The 19,636-nt window shown below is 38.1% G+C and overlaps 1 protein-coding gene and 2 pseudogenes across 1 annotated transcript in view; 1 reads left to right on the forward strand and 2 right to left on the reverse strand.

The window, feature by feature from the left end:
* FBXL13 (F-box and leucine rich repeat protein 13) overlaps positions 1–18,668 on the reverse strand; it is a 234,885-nt gene extending 216,217 nt beyond the window's left edge. Inside the window, exons 1-4 of the mRNA XM_054564349.1 lie at positions 18,601–18,668; positions 17,652–17,806; positions 15,775–15,884; positions 13,579–13,743 (exon numbers count right to left, since the gene is read on the reverse strand). Of these exons, the coding sequence (XP_054420324.1) occupies positions 13,579–13,743; positions 15,775–15,884; positions 17,652–17,806; positions 18,601–18,668 (498 nt within the window). The remainder of the gene's footprint in view (positions 1–13,578; positions 13,744–15,774; positions 15,885–17,651; positions 17,807–18,600) is intronic.
* Positions 9,281–10,288, reverse strand: LOC129062899 (procathepsin L-like; annotated as a pseudogene).
* On the forward strand, positions 11,678–11,963 carry LOC129062901 (small ubiquitin-related modifier 2-like; annotated as a pseudogene).
* Positions 18,669–19,636: the final 968 nt, after the last annotated feature.

The following is a 19,636-nucleotide window of genomic DNA, read 5'->3' on the forward strand; positions in this document are numbered from 1 at the left end:
CCCCAAAACCACCCAGTGCAGGCGCGCACACTTGCTCCAAGTGGAGGGCGAGGGTTGGCGAACCTGTGTGTGGACCTGTGCGGGCTGCCAAGGCCTCCGACAGGTTCGCACCAATGGGGCCTGCGAGGGAGCGTGCAAATTGGCAAGGGCAGGTGTAAATCAACCCATGCGGCCCGCGAGTGCAGAGGAGTCCGCAGAAATAGTGGATCCCGGGCCAAAGGGGTCACAGAGCTGCATAGAGAGCCTTGAGGCAGAGGCATTGGGGAAAGAACAGGAGGAGAAACCGGGGAGTCCCAACTCCCTCCCCATTGGGTAGTCTCCATTTGGAGCTGGGAGGAAGCGCCCACAAAGAGGCAGAAGCAGGGCGTGGGCAAGCCAGAGGGCCCGCAATTACAATGCGGTCCGCAGAAATAGTGGATCCCTGATGGAAGGGATCACAGAACTGCCCAAAGACCCCTGAGGAGAGACTGGAAACAGGCATTGGGGAAAGAATGGGAGGAGGAACCAGGGAGTCCCAACTCCCTCCCCATTCTATAGTCTCCATTCTGGGCAGGCAAAGCGCGCCCCAAAGAGGGAGAAGCGGGGCACGCGTGAACCAGACTGCCCACGATTGCAACGCCCTCCACACAAATAGTAGATCCTTGGCCGAAGGGGTCACAGAAACTGCACAGAGACCCCTGAGGAGAGACTGGAGACAGAGGTGTTAGGGAAACAACGGGAGGAGGAACCGGGGAGTCCCGACTCCTTCTCCTTTCTGTAGTCTCCACTGTGCGGGAAGAGGCCACACGCCAAAGAGCCAAAAGCCGAAAAGCACACAATAGACACCCCAAAACCACCCAGTGCAGGCGCGCACACTTGCTCCAAGTGGAGGGCGAGGGTTGGCGAACCTGTGTGTGGACCTGTGCGGGCTGCCAAGGCCTCCGACAGGTTCGCACCAATGGGGCCTGCGAGGGAGCGTGCAAATCGGCAAGGGCAGGTGTAAATCAACCCGTGCGGCCCGCGAGTGCAGAGCAGTCCGCAGAAATAGTGGATCCCGGGCCAAAGGGGTCACAGAGCTGCCCAGAGTCCCTGGAGGAGACACTGGAAACAGGATTAACCGGAGAGTCCTGGAGCTGACTTCCTCCCATTTCCGTAGTCTCCATTTGGCGAGGGCAGGCAATGCATCCAAAGAGCCAAAAGTGGGGAAAGCACACAATAGAAGACTCTAAATGGACCAGGGTGCCCGCTGGCCTGAGGGGCCAGACAAGTATGCGAAGTCGCAAAGAAGCCCCCTGGGCTGGGGCAAGCAGGCGGGAGGCCAGGTGGGCGGGAGATCCCGCTGGGCTGGGGAGCACGCCCAATGAGCCTGTGTGAGAGTGCAGAGCGATCCACAGAAATAGTGGATCCCTGGCCAAAGGGGTCACAGAGCTGCCCAAAGCAGGAGTCAGACATAGACAGTAGACTCCTGGAAGGCTCAAACAAACAACCCAAGACCATATAGGGTAAACAACTGACATCATCAGAGGCAGGCTCAGAAAGAAAAGTAAAGGGAAAAATAAATAAATAAATAAATAAATAAATAAATAAATAAATAAAAAGACCCACCTACTACCTTAGAGGTTTAATCCACAAAGTCAGGAAATCTAGACGGCCCAATTGAAGCAGAAGCACAAATAAATAAATAAATGAATCAATGAATAAATAAATAAATAAATAAATACCTTAACAGACTCTCACAAAAATGGGAAGAAAAAGAAGTTCCCCCCAAATGAGTGGAAAAGGGGACTCCCCACAGAGAGAGCTAAATGAAATAAAGGCAAGGGAACTATCAGATATTGAATTCCGAACTATGGTTCTAAGGAAGCTCAATGAGCTCAGCCAGCTCAAAGAGAACTATGAGAAACTGCAGAGAAACGATCAGGATCTTACAACAAACTATATCAACCTGGAAAAGGACATAGAAAATATCAAGAAGACACAAGAGGATATGAAGAATACCATTTCTGAATTGAAGAACACAGTAGAAGGAATCCAAAGCAGACTGGATGAAGCTGAGGATCGAATCAGTGAGATGGAGGATAAGACAGAAAAAAGCTCCCAGAAAGAACAAGAAATGGAAAAAAGACTCAAAAAGAATGAAGAGGCATTTAGGGAAATGCAGGACAACCTGAAACGCAATAATACCCATATAATAGGGATACCAGAAGGAGAAGAAGAGGAGCAAGGGTTAGAGAACATCTTTGAAAAAGTAATGATGGAAAACTTCCCCAATTTGAGGAGAGGAAGGGTTTCATGGATCCAGGAGGCACACAGGACCCCACTCAAGAGGGACTCAAGGAGGTCCACTCCAAGACACATCATCATTAAAATGGCAACTATCAAAGACAAAGAGAGAATCCTCAAGGCAGCAAGGGAGAAGGAGAAAGTAACATACAAGGGGGCCCTGATACACCTAGGAGCTCACTTCTCAACAGAAACACTACAAGCCAGAAGGAAATGGCAACAGATATTCCAAGCCATGAAAAGCAAGGGCCTACAACCAAGGCTGCTCTACCCAGCAAGGCTCTCAATTAAAATAGAATGGGAAATAAGGAGTTTCCCAGACAAGAGAAGGCTAAAAGAATACATCTCTATCAAACCAGCACTCCAAAATATGCTAAAGGTACTGGTTTAAGAAGATGAAGGAAAAGAGTGAGTAAGAGAAAAACACAGGTACAAAGAGAAAACATGAATAAGTTTCTATCAGTAATAACTCTCAATGTAAATGGACTAAATGCCCCAATCAAAAGACACAGGGTAGCTGAATGGATAATAAAACATGACCCACATGTATGCTGCCTACAAGAGACCCACCTCAGAGCAAAAGACCTACACAGATTGAGAGTAAAGGGATGGAAAACAATATTCCAAGCAAATGGGCATGACAAAAAGGCCGGGGTTGCCATACTTGTATCAGACAAAGTAGATTTCAAAACAAAAGCCATAAAAAGAGACCCAGAGGGGCACTTTATAATACTTAAAGGAAGAATCTATCAAGAAGACATAAACATTGTAAACTTATGCTCCCAATATAGGAGCCCCCAAGTATATAAGTAAATTGTTGGACGACTTCAAAAAAATATAGACAGCAACACACTAATAATAGGGGATTTCAACACCCCACTGTCAAAAATGGACAGATCTTCCAAACAAAACATTAATAAAGATATTGTGTAGCTGAATGACACACTGAATCAAATAGGCTTAACTGACATATATAGAACCTTACATCCCAAAGAAGAAACATACACATTCTTTTCAAATGCTCATGGAAGTTTTTCAAAGATAGACCACATGATAGGACACAAAGAAAACCTCAGCAAATTCAGGAAAATTGAAATAATACCAAACTTTTTCTCAGACCACAAGGGCTTGAAACTGGAAATCAACCTCAAAGAGAAACTTCAAGAACTTGCAAATTCATGGAGACTGAACAGTAGACTATTAAACAATGAATGGGTCAATAATAAAATAAGAGAAGAAATCAAAAAATTTCTGGAAACAAATGAAAATGAACAGACAACAGTCCAAAACCTATGGGACACAGCAAAGGCAGTCCTGAGAGGGAAGTTCATAGCAATACAGGCTTACCTAAAAAAGATAGAAACATTTCAAATAAAAGACCTAACACTACAACTTCAAGAATTGGAGAAACAACAACAAATAAATCCCAGAGCAAGTAGAACAAAGGAAATAATCAAGATTAGAGCAGAACTGAATGACATAGAGACGAAAAGAACTATTCAAAGGATCAACCAATCCAGAAGCTGGTTCTTTGAAAAGATAAATAAAATTGACAAGCCTTTAGGCAGACTCATCAAGAAAAAGAGGGAGAGGACCCAAATAAATAACATCAGAAATGAAAGAGGAGAAATCACAACTGATACCACAGAAATACAAAGGATTGTCAGAAACTACTATGAACAATTATATGCCAAGAAATTTGAAAACCTGGATGAAATGGACACATTTCTAGGTAAGTATAATCTTCCAACACTGAAGGAGGAAGAAACAGAAAGCTTGAACAGACCCATAACAGCTGGGGAAATCGAAGCAGTAATCAAGAAACTCCCGGCACACAAAAGCCCAGGGCCAGACAGTTTCACAGGAGAATTTTACAAAACATTAAAGGAAGAGCTAACCCCTGTCCTTCTCAGACTATTCCAAAAAATCCAAGAGGAGGGAAGACTCCCAGACTCTTTCTATGATGCCAGCATCACCCTGATCCCAAAACCAGATAAAGACCCTACAAAGAACGAAAACTACAGGCCAATTTCACTGATGAACATAGATGCTAAAATCCTCAACAAAATATTGGCAAACAGCATCCAGCAATACATTCAAAAGATTATCCAACATGATCAAGTGGGATTCATCCCACGGATACAGGGATGGTTCAATATACACAAGTCAATAAATGTGATACATCACATAAATAAAAGAAAAGACAAAAACCACATGATCATCTTGATAGATGCAGAAAAAGCATTTGACAAGGTACAGCACCCATTTATGAGCAAAACACTCAGCAAAATGGGAATAAATGGGGCATTCCTCAACGTATTAAAGGCCATATGTGAAAAACCTACAGCCAACATCATACTCAAAGGGCAAAAACTAAAAGTTTTCCCACTAATATCGGGAACACGACAAGGATGTCCGCTTTCACCACTTCTTTTCAGTATCATATTGGAAATCCTAGCCACAGAGGTCTGACAAGAAAAAGAAATAAAAGGCATCCAAATAGGAAAGGAGGAAGTAAAGTTATCATTATTTGCAGATGACATGATAGTGTACGTAGAAAACCCTGTAGACTCTACCAAAAAACTCCTCAGCCTAATAAGTGAAGTTGGCAAAACAACAGGATACAAAGTCAATATTCAGAAATCAAAGGCATTTTCATACACCAGCAATGCAAAAGAAGAAGTATAAATCAGAAAAAAAAATACCATTCGATATAGCAACAAGAAAAATAAAGTACGTAGGAATAAATTTAACCAAAGAGGTAAAAGACCTGTATGCAGAAAACTATACAACATTGAAGAAAGAAATTAAGGAAGAACAAATAAATGGAAGCATATACCATGCTCATGGATTGGAAGAATTAATGTCATCAAAATGTCCATACTACCCAAAGCAATTTATAGATTCAACGCAATCTCTATTAAGATACCAATGACATATTTCACAGAAATAGAACAGACATCTCAAAAATTTATGTGGAACCACAAAGGACCCCAAATAGCCACAGCAATTTTGAGAAAGAAAAACAGAGTAGGAGGGATCACAATACTGGACATCAAACTCTACTACAAAGCCACTATACTCAAAACAATCTGGTACTGGCACAAGAACAGTCCCATAGACCAGTGGAACAGAATAGAAAGCCCAGAAATAAGCCCAGGTCTCTTTGGACATCTAATATTTGACAAAGGGGGCAGAAGGATAAAATGGAGCAATAATAGCCTCTTCAACAAATGGTGTTGGGAGAGCTGGACGGCTACATACAAAAAATTGAAATTGGATCATCAGCTGATACCATACACAAAAATAAACTCAAGATGGATAAAAGACTTACATATAAGTCGCAACACCATCAAAGTCCTAGAGGAGAACATTGGCAGGAGACTCTCAGATAGCCCATGCAGCAATTTTTTCACTGATATGTCTCTTAAAGCGAGGGACATAAAGGAAAGAATAAACAAGTGGGACCTCATCAAAATAAGAAGTTTCTGCACAGCTAAAGAAAACATCAGCAAAATGAAAAGGGAGCCTACCTTATGGTAAAATATATTTGCTAATGATACATCAGATAGAAGTTTGATCTCCAAGATATATAAAGAACTCACTCGACTCCACTCCAAGAAGACAAACGATCCAATCAAAAAATGGGCAAAGGACCTGGGCAGACGCTTTTCCAAGGAGGAGATACAGAGGGCCCAGAGACATTTGAAAGGATGCTCAGCATCACTATCCATCAGAGAAATGCAGATCAAAACCACCATGAGATACCACCTCACACTGGTCAGAATGGCCATCATAAACAGATCCACACACAACAGGTGCTGGCGAGGCTGTGGAGAAAAGGGAACCCTAGTACACTTTTGGTGGGAATGTAGACTGGTGCAGCCATTGTGGAAAGCAGTGTGGCATTTCCTCAAAAAGCTGAAAATGGAACTGCCTTTTGATCCAGTGATTCCCCTGCTGGGACCATACCCTAAGAATCCCAAAACGCCAATTCAAAAGAACCTATGCACCCCAATGTTCATAGCAGCACAATTTACAATAGCCAAGTGGTGGAAGCAACCTAAATGCCCATCAGTAGATGGCTGGATCAAAAAATTATCGTACATTTACACAATGGAATACTACGCAGCAGAAAGAAAAAAAGAATTACTAAACTTTGCAACAGCATGGATGGAACTCGAGAGCATTATGCTAAGCGAAATAAGCCAGGGGGTGAAAGACAAATACCATATGATCTCACCTATAAGTGGAACCTAACCAACAATACAAAGATGCAAGGAAAATAAGACCAGCAACACTGAAAGGAAAAGAAACCAACAAAGACAAGAGGGAAGGAGGGAAAGGGGCAGGGGAAAAGGAAAGGAAGGGGAAAGTCAAGGAACATATAGCAAGGACTCATGGACAAAACCAAAGGGGAAGAGTTGAGGGAGGGAGGGATGGGGCAAGGGAAAGTGGTGGGGGGGTAGGCAGAGACAAATGTATTTGAAAAATTAATTAATTAATTAAAAAATAAAGTTATAATGGATAGGTACTTTATCGTTTTTCCTCTTTTTACCTGAGTTCCTCTCTTTCGCACTCTTTTTCTTCATCTTCTTAAAGCAGTCTCTTTAGCATATCTTGCAGTACTGATTTGGTGAAGGTGTATTCTTTTAGCCTTCTTTTGTCTGCGGAGCTCCTTATTTCACTTTCCATTTTACATGAGAGCCATGCTGGGTAGAGCAGTCTTAGTTGTAGGCCTTTGCTTTTCATTACTTGGAATATTTCTTGCCATTTCATTCTGGCTTATTGTGTTTTTGTTGATAAGTCAGCTGCTGGCTGTATCGGGGCACCCTTATACATATTTTTAAAACATATAATTTTCAAAGTTACTAGCCAAATCAATTACAGCTTAAACACAAAGCTGTTTAAGCTGTAATTAAAGAAGTGGCAACATTTTACCAATGTGAAATATCACAGATTTCAATTCATAATTTGGTCCTTCAAGATTCAAGTGTTTTTACTCATGCAGTAAAATGTGGTCACTTTTGTAATGAGGCCATGGTGGAGGCATAGGTAGATACACTTTGCCTCTTCACACAACCAAAAGAAGGACAACAATAAATTTAAAAGTAAAAAACAACCAGAATTGCCAGAAAAAAAATCCTTGGTTGTTGTATGGAAGTCCAACAACCAAGGAAATAAAGAAGAAACATTCATCCAGACGGGAAGGAGGGGCGGAGATGGGCAGCTGGGGTGGACTGGTCGTGTGGCAAGGCAGAAACTGGAGGACTAGCTGGCAAGATGGTGGCTGGCGGTTCCACATTTGCATGTAGTTAAACCAGGGGGAACAACAGGAACAAACAAGGGTTCCAGCACAGGAAAAGAAAGCCTCAAAATCTCTGGCTGTAAAAATTTGTGGGAGTTGCAGAAGCAGGTGAAACTCCCAGCCTCACAGGAGTGTTCATTGGAGAGACCCACAGGATCCTAGAATGTACACAAATCCATCTACACCGGAATCAGCACCAGAAGGGCCAAATTTGCTTGTGGGTAGCAGGGAAAGTGACTGAAAGCCGCTGAGAGCCAAGCAATGGGCATTGTTCCCTCTCTGACTCCTTACCCACATACAGTGCCACAACGCAGTCACATGAGTTGCCCCATCTTGGAGAATACTTAAGGCTCTGCACCTTACAACCTAACAGATGGGCTGAAACAAAGAAATATCACCCAAATGAAAGAACAGATAAAAACTCCCTCCCCCCTCCAAAAAAAGAACTAAACAACAAAGAGATAGCCAACCTATTGGATGCAGAGTTCAAAACACTGGTAATGCTCACATTCAGATGCTCACAGAAAAGGTTGAGTATGGACACAAAATAGAGGGAAAAATGAAAGCCATCCAAAGCGAAATAAAGAAAAACATACAGGGACCAAGAACGAAGGAAACCGGGACTCAAATCAACAATTTGGAGCAGAAGGAAGAAATAAACATTTAACCAGAAGAGAATGAAGAAACAAGAATTCAAAAACATGAGGAGAGGCTTAGGAGCCTCTCAGACAACTTTAAACATTCCAGCATCCAATTCATAGGGGTGCCAGAAGGAGAAGAGGAAGAGCAAGAAATTGAAAACTTATTTGAAAAAATAATGAAGGAGAACTTTCCCAATCTGAGGGAAGGAAATAGACTTCTAGGAAGTCCCAGAAGCTCAAAGAGTCCAAAAGAAGTTGGACCCAAAGAGGAGCACATCAAGGCACATCTTAATTACATTATCCAAGATTAAAGATAAGGAGAGAATCTTAGAAGCAGCAAGGAAAAAGGAGACAGTTACCTACAAAGGAGTTCTCATAAGACTAACAGCTGATTTCTCAAAAGAAATCTTACAGGCAAGAAGGGGCTAGAAAGAAGCAATCAAAGTAATGAAAGGCAAGGACCTACATCGGAGATTACTATATACAGCAAAGCTATCATTTAGAATGGAACGGCAGGTAAAGTGCTTCCCAGATAGAGTCAAGTTAAAGGAGTTCATCATCATCAAGCCCTTATTATATGAAATGTTAAAGGAACTTATCTAAGAAAAAGAAGATCAAAACTATGAGCAGTAAAATGACAACAAACTCTCAACTATCAACAACTGAACCTGAAAAAAACCCAAAAAACAAAACAAAAGCAAACTAAGCAAACAACCAGAACAGAAACAGAATCATAGAAATGGAGATCATAGGGGAGGGGAGAGGGAAAAAAGAGGGAAAAGGTACAGGGGATAAGCAGCATAAATAATAGGTACAAAATAAGCAGGGGAAGGTTAAGAATAGTATAGGAAATGGAGAAGCGAAAGAACTTATATGCATGACCCATGGACATGAACTAAGGTGGGGGGTGGGAAGCTGGTGGGAGAGAGGATGCAGGAAAGATGGGAATAGAGGGGAGGAAAAAATGGGAAAACTGTAATTGCATAATCTATAAAATATATTTTATTTTAAAAAATGTTGTCAGTTTTAAGTTAAAATTCCTCCTCTGCATATCTTATTCTCAACCGAGTCATTCTTTGTCACCATCACCCCACACAGTAGGATAGCTGGCCACAGTGGAAATTCCAGAGTGATTGTTCCAGTCTTTGGCTATCTGTATATAGCCATTCATGTCCCAACATTTACCCCAGCTATACTTGACAATCCAACATTTATTTTTACCTGATTCTGTTCCTTCAAAGCCACAACCAACCACCAGAATGGTCTACGTTTCTGCTGCTGCAGTGTGGATCATAATAAATCCCTTCTTTATAAAACCAGAAGCTAAAATGGCTTGTGTCTATAGCAACAGAGATGGGCCCCACAGTTGCCACTGCCTTCATAAAGGACCTCTCCTGCTGATGGATGTCCACAAAGGCAGTGTCATTGGCAACAGAATCCTTGGGCTTCTGTTTGCAGGATCCAACCTTGCATGGTATGGATAGGATTCCTCTGAGTCCAGGCCTCCATTGGACTTAACATACTGGAATGCATTATCCATTAGGCCTTTGCAGTCCTTATTGCCTTGTGGCTGAGAGCAGTTCACAAAGTTCTGCTCACTTAGTGAAATAAGTCTGCCAGTTTTCCAGAACATCTGTCTTTCAAGGACACCAGTTGCACTAACAAGCCCAACAAGAACCACAGTGACCCTGATTCTTCCTGAAGGAGTTACATAGCCTTCCTCTCTCCAATCCACAGTTGGGGGTGGGGGGTTTTCAGCAAAGAGAGGTTCCTGTAAAACTGTCCTTTCCTTGTGTTTCATGTTTTGAAAGCCATGTGTCACCTGCCTGACACATGTCACCAAAGGATTCATTGCCACAGTGAAGCTATGTTTTCCTAGGTGGTATTCTTGGTTGTGTAGGTCAATCATTTTCATATTCTTCTCCCACACTGCACTCCTCCACCCTTCCTCATTCAAGCCATATAGTTTCATGTGTACCACCTTCCACTGGTTCCAATATGCATCTAAACTTCCATCAAGTTTTGGAGCAACTGAAGCTATTCCTAAGTAAAAGGCAGTCAGGAAGAGTGAAGGATATATATTTCAAAAACCTGCAGTGGGCAGAGTCAGCACATGCAGATCCAGGGGTCTTTGAGGCTGGAGATTCAGTTTTCAAACAAATCACTTCTCAAACAGTTTTCCAAAATGAATTAAGTTCAAGAACCAAGGTTCCACTGTATATCAAGAATAATGAGAACTGGGATTCTCACAGTTGAAGGACATTGCAAGTTGGAAAGGGAGAAAACTGGAAAGGAACCCCCTGTGGTGCTAAATTGGATCTGGAAGTATCCATGTGCAATTCAGGTTTTTGGGATGTAGAGGTATGTAGATGTGGGAATAAATATGTATATATGTGTACTACTTATAGTCTCTAGTGAGAAATGAACACAGGTAGTGCTCAAATTTGCATTTTCTCTACAATTTTCATTAAAAATGACTTAGGGAATCTTGCATCAATGTGGGGCAAGGGAGGTACAAGGAGAACCTGGGACATCACGCTGTGCTACAAAGTAAGAAAGTGCTCAAAACCATGATGCTTACAGATCAAAAGGACACCGAAATCAACTGGAAAGGACTCCTGCTGTCCAAATCAGGGACAGTTTGAACACCAAAGTAAATAGTAATAGTAAAGGATTATAACCCCTTGAACAAAAAAGAAAGCCAGGCATCCATGCTGATATAAATAACTGAGAATTTGATGAGAAATAGGAATGTTTATATATTTTTAAACTAAGTACCAAAAATATCCATATTAATTGCAAGGGGGAAACAGAATAGTAGAGAAGCTTGGCTGACACCACCTTAATCAAGCGATCAAAGTGAACGTCACCAATCATGGGCAAGTCCAAATCCTGTGCCGCTGATACGATGCAGTGAGAAGAGTACAGGATAATGTCTGTGGTATTTCTAAGAAAAAATGCATAACCTCAATACACCCTTGAGGAAACTTAAAACAAGCTCAAATCGAGAGATATTCTACAATAAAACTCACCCAATCTTCATGTCAAGGTTATGAAAACTAAAGAAAGACAGAGGAATAATTGCAGACTGAAGGAAACTAAGGAGGTATGACAATCAGTTTTTCTCTGTGATTCTGGACTGGATCTTTTGGCATTCTTGGAGTATTACTAGAACAAGAGGAGAAACCTGAATTGGTTCTGAGGATTTTGATGGCTGACTGTAAGAAAATGTTCTTGTTTACAGAAAATACACCAATAATATTCAGGGTGATAGGGTATTATGTCAGCAAATTACTGTTAACACGCTCAGGAAAAAAAGTTCTTTGTACTGTATTTGCAACTTTTCCGTTAGTTTGAGTCATTAAAAGTAAAAATAGCCTTCTTGTGCCACTCCTGGTACTGCATGTGTGCTTGTCCACTATGGACCTGGTATCTCTTTTGTGAGATAACTGCTGAGGAAACTCTAATGCTCACCAGGGCCTATGAAAAGCCCAAGGAAGGAGTCAGGACTGAGAACAACAATCATATTAATTAGAAGGTGGCGAGGCAAGATGATTCTGTGGTGCAGTTTAAGATTAAGAGGCACACACCCAATGCAAGCATATTGTGAACAACAGGGTTTGTGAATGAGACAGATCAGACTCTGATTTTATGGGCAGCCAGGCAATGAAACAGACACACCTGCACAGCCGGAACTGAAGGATCAAGTTACAATTGATGTGTTCAAGCAGCAGACAGGAGGTATCCACTAAAAAGGGAATCTGCTACTTTACTCCAAAATTCTGTTTCTCCTGACTGAAAAGACATTCTCAGTTAAAAAACTGCAATTCAGCTCTACCATATCCTGACTACTATAGTATGCAAAAGCTTTCTCTGTTCATTCATTTCCCCTTTCCCATTCCTTTATTGTATATAACGGAATGTATGTGCAAAAAAATAAATATATATATAGGATAAAATTTAATTGTTTAAAGCAAAATAATAAATTATGTTGTAGAGTTTATAAATACATAAAATAAAATGTGTGGCGATAGTAACATGAAGCACAGGGGAAGGAAAATGAAATATACCCTTGTTAGGTTCTTACATTATATGTGAAGTAGTCAAAAACTATTTGAAGGCATAATTTGTAATAAGTTGAAAATGCATATTGTAAACCCTAGAGCAGCCATGGATAAAATAAACAAAGAAACATTAGCGGTCAAAAGTGTTAAGAGTTCAAAGACAAAAATAAAACAGCTATTTAACTGTAGGAAGGAGTGTGGTATGGCTTAGAAAAACAGCTAAGAATGACATAGTAATGTGACACAAAAAGAGAATAATTAGGACAAAAGTGATAGACTTTATTACATAAAGCTTTAAAAGTTTGTTCATCAAAAGACTTGAGGGCAAAATTGAAAGCAAACATCAAGTGTAGAGGTGGGGGAATCTCAAATAAATTCCAGACCAAGGGTTCTTATTACCAATATGTTAAGAGCTATTACAAACTAGTAAGAAAATTATAGGAATTCAAGTTTTAAAAAGAATAAGATATGATCAAGTAATTTATAAAGATGGAATAATGGGCAAAATATCTTTATCCATGATATATATATATCTATATATCCATGATATATATATAAAGTGCAAGATATAGATATAGATACAGATAAATATAGATATAGAGCTTGTACCCCAAAATAACTTAAGCTCAATTCTGTACATTTAGAAGGGTGGATTTAATACATGGGATTTTATAATGTAAAGCTGCCATCAACCAGAATAAGGTGCTGTTTTACAACTCTTGCACCATTTATCAGGTAGTCCCAGGCACTGGATATTACTTATCCATTAAAAAGGGACAGAATGTAACCAGTACTTGGAATTAGGGCTTATTTTGCAGAGATCACTTCAATGAGTTGGAAGATACAGATATGTGATTCTTGCCTTTATGAAATCACAATTAAAGGAAGAGAAATTATATGCATAAATATTTTAACTAACTGAAAGTTGCAATAAGACAAGTCCCATGAACATTCTAGAGTAGAGGCATAACTTTAAGATTAAAGAATTAGAAATTAGAGATTAAAAGGTAAGCATTAGGTACCTAAACTCTGTTGCACCTTAAATGACAATATATTTTCAAAGGAGGGAGGAAAAACATTCTTTTCATCTTATTTCTTACAGCTTTAATTTCTCCAGTTTTGATTGTTATATTTATCTAATAGCCATCCAAATGAATAGCCTCCAAAAAACGAGATAGCCCACAGCTAATTATAAAAAATACAGTTCCTCAAAATAAGGCTTCCATCATTCATGTAAGATTTATAAAACCACTCTTTAAACAAGCATTGTGAAAATAACTAGGTAAGATAAACTCATACAAACCTGTAATACTGCTCTTTCTGGTAATAGTGAAATGTCACATTCAGGAATCTCACCTACATAAGAGTCTTCAGACAGACTTTGTTCAGAAGTGACTTGTTCTTTAGCAGCTTTTCGGTATTTTATTTTGTTTCTCCATCTTTTCAATAGAAGTTCATGTTTTAACAACTGCCATGAAAATAATTTACAAATTCCATGGAATTGTTATAAGGGTTAAATGAGATGATATATACAAAGCACAATGTTTGACACAATGATAGTACGTGTTAAACATTACTATTATCATCAGTATATAAACGATCGTTATCCAGAGCATATTTAATATTCTCTGAACCACTAAAGCATTACAGAACATTTCCATTAGTTGTCATTCAACACTGGCGCAGGCAGCCTTATTGAAAATGTGGCCCAGCCTCCTCTTTCATAAACAAGAAAGCTGAAGCCCACTGTGTCAAGATTCTGGTAACAACAGAAGCAGTATTTGGAGCATGAAAGGGAGATAGCACAGAAATCAAAAGGAGAGTCAGAAAGAAAGAATTTGGGGATTTGCCTGATTTATCATTACAGGAAGTCCCAATTTTAACTTTTCTTACAGTCTTGAAAACCGTATAATAAAGGAAAAGGTCTCAAGGGTAAATAAGTGTTTCTCCCACTCACACACAATTTTATTTATATATATGTATTGGAGCCTAAGTAAGAGCATGCTTTGGAAAACTAGCATGCAGAAATGTTCCGTGAGTCTCCTCCTGGTGCACACCCACCATCCTCATTATCCCTATGTGCCTGCAAAATGACTGTGTGGCCAAAAATCACAAGCTAGAAGAAAATATTTTCTCCAAATACCCAATTAACTATACTATCATACACATGCACATTAAGGAAAATGTTATTATTTTATATGTAATATGCACTATTATGCATATATTAATATATATCTACTGTGCACAAAACATTATGCTCAATGTATGGAGACGCTTAAGAGAACCATACTGTCTGCTTTCAGGGATGTTCAGTTTAAGTGAGGTATGTAAGGGGCAGATTGGTCATGTGCTGTTACCTATTTCTACATTAGACAACCAATGTCAGACATGTAGAGCTGGAGTCAAAACTCTAGGGTACACAAACTGGGGGAAAACACTGAGTAAGCAGAATTAAAACAGTAATACTCAATGTATAACTACTTCCTGGCAACACTGAAAATGTAGTCCACAGAAGACAAATACTAGAGGATATCCTGTAACCAGTTCAAAACCAGTAGATGATAAACTTCTAAGGAGCAAGAACTATACTTTAAACATCTCATATCCACCACAGACTCTAGCACTGTTTCAAGCATTATATGAGCAATAAATCTTTTCATACTGTCTTTTCCAAAGTGTGTAGTATCATCAGTCTCAACATCCGAACCGATTTTGGGTGGGAAGCATTGATACTGCCTTCCACAGGGACAACCACAAAACAGAAGGTTTAATTTCTTCCTATTTTTCTCTTTCTTTTTATACCAACTTTGCATTTCAAAGAATAGTAACAATGTAACTACAAAAATTCCCAGCATGTTTCTATGTCCAATCCTGGAGTTACTATGACTATTCTAAAACATTAAATAATAATATATTAACAGCTTAAGCAAACTAGAGATATTTTTAAGTTTTGAGGAGTTTGCTTGGGTCTTCCATTTTAATTGCTGTAATTCCTGGTGGGTGTTCCAGTTCAGAATGATCCTTTAAGCTTGGCAATTTAGGAATTTTAAAAATAATTTAACATTAAGATTATAATTTATTAAATTGAATGTTTGAAAAGAAATAGCAATTTAATCTCTCTAGAAAAAATAAATTTACTCCATATTTATCATTTATTCATTATAACCATATCAGATAGTTTCTCTTCCATTTTAAATATCTATATCCATCTAAATACTTGCTTAAAAAATCCTCAATATCTTTATAATAAACTTAGACAAAATGTTAAAAGATTGTTCATTGATGTTCCTAGTTGAAAAGAAACAACAGAATTTATTTAGGAAACCTTTTGGGTGGCTGAAGTGAAATTTAAATTATTAAGTTAAAAGAACAAACACCCCATCTGAAGCACATAAGGGTCAGAATTTAGTACTTTCCACACATAGCATTATTATCTCAGGCAACATCAATACAAGAGCAAAATTGTGTTTCTAAAAAAATTGTTTCCAATATACCATACCAGCTCATTTTCTCTCTTTTGATACTTAAGTCTTGCTTTATCCCTCCATTTAGTTAGGATAATTATTAGCTTGTTATAGTGGACTATCTGTTGTATCCGCAATAGTGTATCTGAAAAAAAATTTATTAGATTACTGTATATAGTTAAAGCTGTTTCCAAACAAATGTTTAATATACTATCATGTTTATAATATAAACCAATGTTGTGTCCAATAGTTTTTGTTTGATTTTAATTACATCTGAAATTAATTACTTTTTACAACAGTAGGAAGTACTCCTGAGACTTTATTAACCTGTAAACATCACCTTTTCCCTTAGAAATTAAGGTGTAGTAGATGTAATAAAATGTCGAGATGTGTATATACTGAGATCTGCCCAGAAAATGTCCAACCATTGTCAATATAATGAGGACAATGTGGATGTAACCTGGCAATCAAGGAGAATGGACTGGAATGCACATGCATGAACAAAGACAACCTCACTGTACTAGTCAGTGCGGGCAGTAGATGCTCTTGAGTGAGCACGTGTACTGTGTGGCCATCGCATTCAAAATGACTGAGTGAGTAGAGCAACAAATCTGCATCATATATTGCATTAAGCTCGGGCATTTCTCCACAGAAACTATTCGGATGATTCAGAAGGCCAAAGCTATGGGCAACTGGTGATTGGCAGCTTCACCCCAACAATGCGCCCACTCATGCATCATGTCTTGTGCAGTTTTTTGGTGACACATCGAATCACCTAGGTGACTCAGCCCCGCTACAGCCCAGATTTGGCGCCCGGGGACTTCTGTTTTTTCCCAAAACTAAAATCACCTTTGAAAAGGAAGACATTGCAGACTGTTGGTAAGATGCAGGAAATACAACAGGGCAGCTGATGGCAACTGGGAGAACTATGTGAGGTCCCAGCATGCCTACTTTGAAGGGGACTGAAGCATCATTGTCCTATGTATGATGTTTATTGTATCTTGTATCTTCTTCAATAAATGTCTCTATTTTTCATAGTACATGGCTGGATACTTTATGGACAGGTGATTTCTTTTCTAAACAACTCTGTTCTTTGTAAAATCAGGACTTCCAAATTTATTCATAGAAATACAATTATGAAGTAGTATTCTGATTTAGGTAAATGTCCTCTGATTAAATAGATTGCCCAAAGTTCAAATACAGGGACCAGGAAGGAGGATGACTAAGGCAGGCCTGGGGACACCGTTCAAGGAAGGCAGTGGCTTCTTTGCTGCAACAATTGTTTCCTATCAGAAATAGAGCCCATTCTCCTTATGTTAAAACCTTCTGAGTACCTACTCTGACAGCAGATGATCGAGAGGAAATGATTCTCTGATTTGCAGCAGCCATAAACAAATCAGTATCTGGTGAACTGGATAAAATCTAAGCAAAAGCCTGGAGTTCTCTATCCCTGCTCTTAAGATCACATACATGCACTGTCCACTCCTTACAACCATCAAGAGTTTAAGTAAAATAAAATTATTACTCTTTAAGTTTCCTAATGTTATCCATTAAATAAAATATCTATAAAGAATACAAAGCCCTCTACAAAAAACAGTCAATTTTGGTACCTAGCTATAATATACCAACTATTATGTAAAGAAAAGATCATAGTAGATTCTTATTTATATTTATATTTGTGCGTATACCACAAAAATACATACAGAATTTTATTTTAAATATGCCAGTTTTCTATTACAAAAAAACCTTTGAGACAAATCTCATTAAGTATTTTAATTAGTAGCTTTATGTTTCATGACAATTCTCTAGATATAAAAATAAAAAATTTTCTAGTATAAACTATGCTTAACTTTTTTTTGATTCTTTGAATACAGGAATACAAAAATATAATTGCTAATATGAAAGGATTTACCTTTAAGTTGTTCTTTTTGAGCTTTCACATAAGAGCGCCAGTGATGAAATACATATTTTTGAAGTCTGAAATCATTATATTTCATTGCTCTTTCCATTTTTTCAGTCAAAATGTCATCTTCACTTACATGAGGTATTGCTAGGTCTTTCCAGCTGCTATAGGAAGAAAACAGAGAAAATAATATTTTAATGTTATGGCAATACATTATTAAATAAATTGAGAAACAGAAAAAGTAACACCTTCTTTATCTCCTCAAAAACCACAGCATAGAAAGAATTCATTAAATTATTTTTATTGCTTTATTTCTAGCCAGTCCTTACATTTCCTTTGAGTTTGTACTACCCTTTTCTACATTTCTGAAGCCCAGCAAACTCTTAAGTCCAAAAAAGTTTTTTTCATAATCTATGTAAAGGCAAAACAGATATGACCTACACTACTTTTGCATCAAAATCTCTCTGCATCTGACACATGGCTGTTCATAGTCTTTCTTCATTTTGCTTTATAAAAACATGTATCTCACTGTAGAAATACTAATACATTCAAATATGTTTGGTTTCAATGCGCCAGCTCAGATACTACTAAAGATATTATATAACATACACATTATTTATAGAGATTACCTTCATAAAATTATTTTTAAAAAGGAATCTAAATTCTAAAACATATCTGGCTCCAAAGATTTCAGATAAGAGAATTATAGACCTATATTTTGAATTTTGAAATTTTATATAAAAAAAAGGCAAAGTGACACATTGGAGAAATAAAGAACATATTTTAAGTTAGTAAAAGCCAATTAATTATAAAAGAAATAAATAATAAAAATGGTGGAGACATGATTAAATAGATAAAATCAACACAACTGGCCAAAAGTGAGCTTTTCTTCATATGGAGACTATCAAGAATAAGAACACAAAGAGGAATAAATAGTATATAAAAATCATATTCTTACCAAAAGTGGGTCTTTACTAAATGTCCAGTGTAAAAAGTACATGCTTTTATCATCAATTCTGGAGTCATCTAAAATAAATAAAATAACAAATGTTAGAAATAAATGCAATGCACAGGCCACCTCTGGGAGGTACACAGGGAAATGAGACCAGTGGTTGTGTCTGGGAGCATAACGTGGCAGTAAGGAAACAGGAAGAGACCGGAAGAACTATACACCATTTATATAATTTGAAATTTCATTGTGTATGCCTATTACTTATTTTTTAAAAGTTAAAAGCACAGCTTAAAATTTTCCCATTATATTGCATTGCCTTTAAAGCATTTTAAGGTAAGTACTATGACATTATTATCATCAGCTATATTGATCGGATTGTAGAATTGTGGGTCTGCTGGTCACTGTGTCACCATTAAACTGAATGATTTTGCCTTCTCAAGAGTATAGAATAAGAATTTTCTTTAAAAAAAAAATATAGAAATCCCTCAGTTACCAACCAGAAATAAAAACCAAATAAATTAAAAGTGTAAACTGATGAATATGCTGAAAAAGATGCAAATTTATCACTTGCAACTATTCATAATAATACATATTAATATGTGGGAACAGCTAAGGATTGCTGAAATTGTCTGTACTTCCTATCCATTCTTTAATATATTAATACATTTATTACATGTACATGACTACTGTAAAGTATTAATGATGTATATTTTCTCTTATGTTATTGCCACCTTCTGTACCATATAAATACACTAATATATGGTTACATCTATTTGGTGTAGAGGTGTTTGGTTCAAATCTATTTCAACTGCCCTGAATTCTGAATTCTACTTTTCTAAGTCAACCTTTTTTCATCTTTGCACATTGTTGTAAATCTTTGTTAAGTTAATAATCATAGATTTATTTCAGTCATATAACAAAGCCCCTTGGGACCCCAGAATATGAAATTCAGTAATGACATTTGGAAATCCTCACTTTTGATGAGGATTATATGCAAATTATTCTTGTGGTGAGGGAGAATGTAAATCACTAAAGTCATTCT

Source organism: Pteronotus mesoamericanus, unplaced genomic scaffold (genome assembly GCF_021234165.1).
Source record: "Pteronotus mesoamericanus isolate MK-2021 breed Mesoamerican mustached bat unplaced genomic scaffold, CSHL_Meso_final scaffold_85, whole genome shotgun sequence".
NCBI classification, from domain to species: Eukaryota; Metazoa; Chordata; class Mammalia; order Chiroptera; family Mormoopidae; genus Pteronotus; species Pteronotus mesoamericanus.